The sequence below is a fragment of the Typha latifolia genome, chromosome 11 (genome assembly GCF_019914945.1).
Source record: "Typha latifolia isolate L0001 chromosome 11, TyphaL0001v2, whole genome shotgun sequence".
Taxonomy (NCBI): Eukaryota; Viridiplantae; Streptophyta; class Magnoliopsida; order Poales; family Typhaceae; genus Typha; species Typha latifolia.
Genome location: NC_133096.1, coordinates 8,481,782 through 8,486,826, shown reverse-complemented (window position 1 = coordinate 8,486,826; position 5,045 = coordinate 8,481,782). Strand labels below are relative to the sequence as shown.

The window sequence follows — 5,045 nt, the reverse complement described above, 5'->3', positions numbered from 1 at the left end:
TGCGATCTGGGCCGTTGCGTTGACTCTCGTACTTTGGTCTGACCCTTGTGGAATTAAGATCCGTCAGTAAATCCACGCTGTTTAGGTAACGGTTCCACGCTCCATTCCTGTCATTCCTGGCTTCTTTTTTTCTTTTCTTTTTTCATCAGCGTGAGAAGAGCGTGAGAAGTCCACCCTACCGACGCGAATAACTCCCTCCCCTCTTAATTGTAGACCATGCTATAGATTCCCAAGACCGGCAGCAGTAATTTCCCCCTTGTGCGCATAAATGGCAATGAACCATTGACTTTACTAGTCAACCATAATATAATTCTTCAACCTGATATATTCAAAGCCCCTCCCTTTTCAGGTATGATGGTAGGAATTCATAGCTAACAAACATCTTAGATCTCTCTCTTCGACGCCAGCCCTAGCTCTGCTAGGCTTAGTGACCTTGAGGTCAGGTTTGTGGACGAGCCATCATTCTTCGCCCTCCTCCCTGGCTTCTCCCCTTTATGCTAGTGGTAGTTTCTTCTGTCACCATAGGGTTCTTGCTTCATTTTGTCTGTGTTTTGTTTTGCTATGTGGGTTATTGTTAGTGGTTTGATGTTGCCTTTTGTTGTTGGTTTATAAGTTTGTTTGTTTTAGTTTTCTAGCAGGAGCTGTGAGATACTTGACACACTAAGTCATCCACAAACATTATTAGGTTTTTTTCTTCTTTTCTTTTTGGTGAAAGAAATCCTTAGACGAGATATTCATTTATATTATTCTTTTCAACTGGGCAAGTAGCTAACCCACGCTAACTCACTTAACTTATCTAAGAAAAGGACATGGACATTCTTATACTATGCAAGGAGGCGAATATTTATTAGTTAATCTGTGAAGGGCAATCTAGGCTAAATTACTACAAGAAGACTAATCTAATATCCTTCTGTGAAAATAAATCTAAAAGTTGGTGGTGCAAATTAAAACCCCATTTTAATTTATTGTTCTTTTTCTCACCTTTCAAACGAGTTCACGCTACACGCCACGCGATAATGCGACTTTAACTAACTTCACCTAGAAAAAGAATTCTAACGATACCAAACTAACAAGATTATCTCCAAAGATTAGATCTACTAGTACTTGAGAATTTGGGCTTAATTACAAGACTTCTTCAACTATAACCCATTTTAACATAAGATTTTTTTTTAAATACTTTAAACCGTCAACGTAACAAAAAAAAGAGAGCATACAATGATGATCCTTCTCTCCTCAGAGTCTAAAATTAATAGTATATTTTAAAAAAATAAATAAATAATTAACTAACTGAAGGAGTATTTGAGTAAGAGTGTCATTATGTTAGAAAAATAAATAACTAACTGCAGAGGTGTTTCAGTAAAATAGTCATTGCGTTAGAAAAAAAATGAGGGGACCATAAAAATGAGCAATAATTTAGGGAACTAGGTGTAACTATTTCTATTATTTATATTTGTCATTTCTTATGCGACAAGAGAGGGCTCTTTATATAATTATCACTCAAAACTATTAAAATATAATTATTAAGATTTGAGTACTATAGGATATTACTAACTTAAAATCAACAAATTAATAATTAATCAAAATGCCCTTCTTTCTTTAAGTTTAAAATATAAAATATTTCTACGTTTTTTTTTGTGTGTGCTTATACTAAAGTATCAAAATGTCGAGTAACATTAAATACGTTTTAAACTATTTGAATAATTTAAATAAGGGTGAGAAAGATATAATATAAGCGTTTTGGAGTTAAACCCAGAACCAGATCCTACTCTCGTGCTGCTGCCTTCTCCAATCTCTCCAATCTCACTCATTAACACTCCACTCTTTTAATTAAAGAAAAGGTTTCTGTTTTCCCACGAGATCCCAAACCCTTCTGGCTCTAATAAGTAAACGCACCCACAGGCCACAGCCACCCACAACTTCCCACGCAAAGGAAAAAAAAAGAAAAAGAAAAAAAAAAGGCTTTATGCAAATCACCTCCTCCCATTAAATTTATTGCAAGAACAATTTTATTCATTAGGAAATATTTTCGTACAATTTTATTCATTGGGAGCTTTGCTAATATAATTTAGAAAGGAGGGATTAGCAAATATGTCAAAAGGAGGACTTCTGCAATAATTCAGAACTTATAGGGGGCGGTGTGCAAAAAGAACAGTCAGTAAACCAGTCCAACTCCGACGTATAGATCCGTCCAACTCCATCCCTTTCCCCACTCTCTCTCTCTCTCTCTCTCTCTCCAACCAAGAAAGAAAAGCTCGCTTCTTTCTCAAACAATCCCTTTCCTTCTCTTTTTCCTCCATTGCGCAATCCAACCTACTTTAGTAAAAGAAAAGGTCGGATCGTTATTCACTATATCTTCTCTAAATCCTTTCCCAATTCGATGCCATATTTCGCCGATTTCCCTTCCTTTATCTGGCGGTAGATTTGGCGATATATATACACATATATATATATATATATATATATATATTTATATCTCTCCAATTCGATCTCAAAATCGTGAGGAGGAAGGTGATGCTCTATGGCGGACAAGCGCTTAGACTTCGAGGCGCCTCTGCTCTCCGTGCGGCGCTTCTCGGCCGCGGCGACGGCGACGGCTTCTTCGTCTTCTCTGGAGAAAGGTAAAGACGAGGGTTTGATGAATCGGAGACGATCCAGCCTTCCGTTTTATAAGTCGGATCTCAAATCTGGCCCGGTCCGTAACCCCGGGGTCGTCCCCTTCGTCTGGGAGCAACGCCCCGGGCAGCCCAAGGGCAACCCGGACTCAAATTCCTCCCCCTCCCGCCCTCCCATGGCTCCCAAACTCCCACCTTGCGTCGGAAACAGCGTCCGGACTCGCCGGACGATCCGTTCTTCTCCCACCGTCGAGGCGAAGCCTCCTGTGGAGAATCCGCTGCCTCCTCCGGAGGAGCCAGTGCGTCGGGAAGACAAGGTGTTCGAAGAAATGGTTGAGATGCAGCAGGAGGAGAGAAATGTAGCATATAGTAATATTGGCGATGATGAGAAGGAGGAGGACAAGAACGAGGAGGAGGAAGAAGACAATTTCTCGGATGCGCTCGACACGCTATCGCGGACGGAATCCTTCTTCATGAATTGCAGCGTCAGCGGCATGAGCGGTTTGCCGGATTCTGCGAACACTTCAGGGGGATTCTCCAATGACCCGCAAGTAAAGGATTTTATGATGGGGAGATTCTTGCCGGCTGCCCAGGCAGTGGCCATAGGGTCGCCGCAGTATACATTCAGGAAGGGACGGCAAGCAAAGAAGCCAGTGGAGACGATTATGGCTGGAGAGCACCGGAGGCCAGTTCAGCTTCCGCGACAGCATACACCTAATTATGTTTCGCAGTATGCGAAAGGAGTAGAGGGAGGGGTGAGCTATGAGGAAGATGAGGAAGAGGATGAGGATTATGATGATAAACGATATTTACCTTCAAAGGGTTGTGGACTGCTTCCTAAATTTTGTCTCAAGAGCTCCTTTTGTCTCCTAAATCCGGTGCCTGGAGTAAAGGTCCGAGGTCGGCTGCCACCGCCACGAGGACGGAGGTCTGGTAGCCCATTGATCAGAAGTTCAGTTAATGCAACTCTTGGTCAAGTGGAAGATGAGGTAAAATGAGCTATGGAAGGTCTCATCTTTTTAGTTGTTTAAGTGTTATTGACTATTGTTGGCTAAAATGGTGTTCATTTACTCTTCGTTTATAGCATTCATGGGATGCAGTTTATAAGCACAAGATGGGGCAGAGATATCAACCACAAGTGGAAGATGGGAGTAAGTTGACTAGCGAGTCGAACCAGCTTAACTACTGGAGTGATTCGCAAACGGCGGATGGGTCCTCACCTTTTCATCGGTCTACAGGAGAAGGGATATCACCTTATCGAGATGAAGCTCCTGCATCGCCAGTTCGCAATGAGAAAAGTTCTCTTGGAGTTCCAATTAGAGAGGGGAGGAGTAGCAGGACTGATCAATCCGACTCGTGTGAGAAAGATAGTGAGCATTACTGGGAAGCGACAACCCCTCACAGCAGTCGGCAGGGATCGGGTTCTATGAGCCCTGCAGGGGAGAAAACTCTCTATGTTGATTCTGTTAATATGCAGGATACACGAGATTCAGAATCAAGTTATTTAGATGTCGTTACGGAGATCAGCACCGAGGTAAATTCAGGGGAGAATGATTTTGAGCTTGGAGAAAGAAGTCAGAGAATGGAAGAAGGTTGTATTGTAGAAGCTCGTGAAAGTGATGAATTGCAGCGTAAAGTTGCTGAGATTGTCGTGCCCCATTTATCAAATTGCTTGGAAAGACCAAAAGATGGAGAGATGGATGGCAACAAAATCTCGAAGCAGGATATCAAAAATGATGGCTTGATGCATTTGGAAGGTGATCATGTTAAGAAGGATGTTACTCGCTTGCCATCTACAATCCCTCTACAGTTGCCTAAATCACCTTCTGATTCCTGGCTTTCTCGCACTTTGCCTACTGTGTCATCAAAAAAGCCATCTTCACAGTCGTTTTTAGGTATCCAATTCCAGCCCAAGAAACAAGCTTTGCATGCATCGACTGATCCAAAGCTGGAGACGAGCAGTAAGCTTTCAAAACCACAGCACCGTCAGATACGCTTTGCAGAAGTATTCCTCTTCTCACATTATTTGTATTGTGATTGATGTGCTGCATTTCAAAGCTGTTTCATAATGCTCTTTCTTTTATCCTTTAGGTGCTCTCAAAGCCTGCATCCCTAAAATCGGAGATTTAGCATGACACGAAGTCTTTGGTGGCACTTACCTCCTGCCGGCTTGTGATTCCCCGAGAGCGTATAGGTAGTAATAATCCCCTGCTGTTCCTACTTCGGCATTAAGTAGCTGGGATCTATTATCTGTTGTTCTGTTGGAAATCTCAATTACATTTTTAATATATCATATCTGTATGTATTTTCAAGTATAGCATTTCAGTTACAATAATATAGTTTCATATATAAACTCTCAATTCATAAAAGTTCAACTCATACTTTGTACCTTTACTATAAGAGAAATTCAAGTATGCAGCTTCAATCTTTCAA

At 41.5% G+C, this 5,045-nt stretch overlaps 1 protein-coding gene across 1 annotated transcript; it reads left to right on the top strand.

The window, feature by feature from the left end:
* Nucleotides 1–2,457: 2,457 nt before the first annotated feature.
* On the top strand, nucleotides 2,458–5,045 carry LOC140798332 (uncharacterized). The gene is made up of 3 exons (XM_073152156.1): nucleotides 2,458–3,601; nucleotides 3,697–4,617; nucleotides 4,704–5,045. Exons 1-3 carry the CDS (start codon nucleotides 2,519–2,521, stop codon nucleotides 4,740–4,742), a joined length of 2,043 nt encoding a protein of 680 aa, XP_073008257.1. The 5' UTR covers nucleotides 2,458–2,518; the 3' UTR covers nucleotides 4,743–5,045.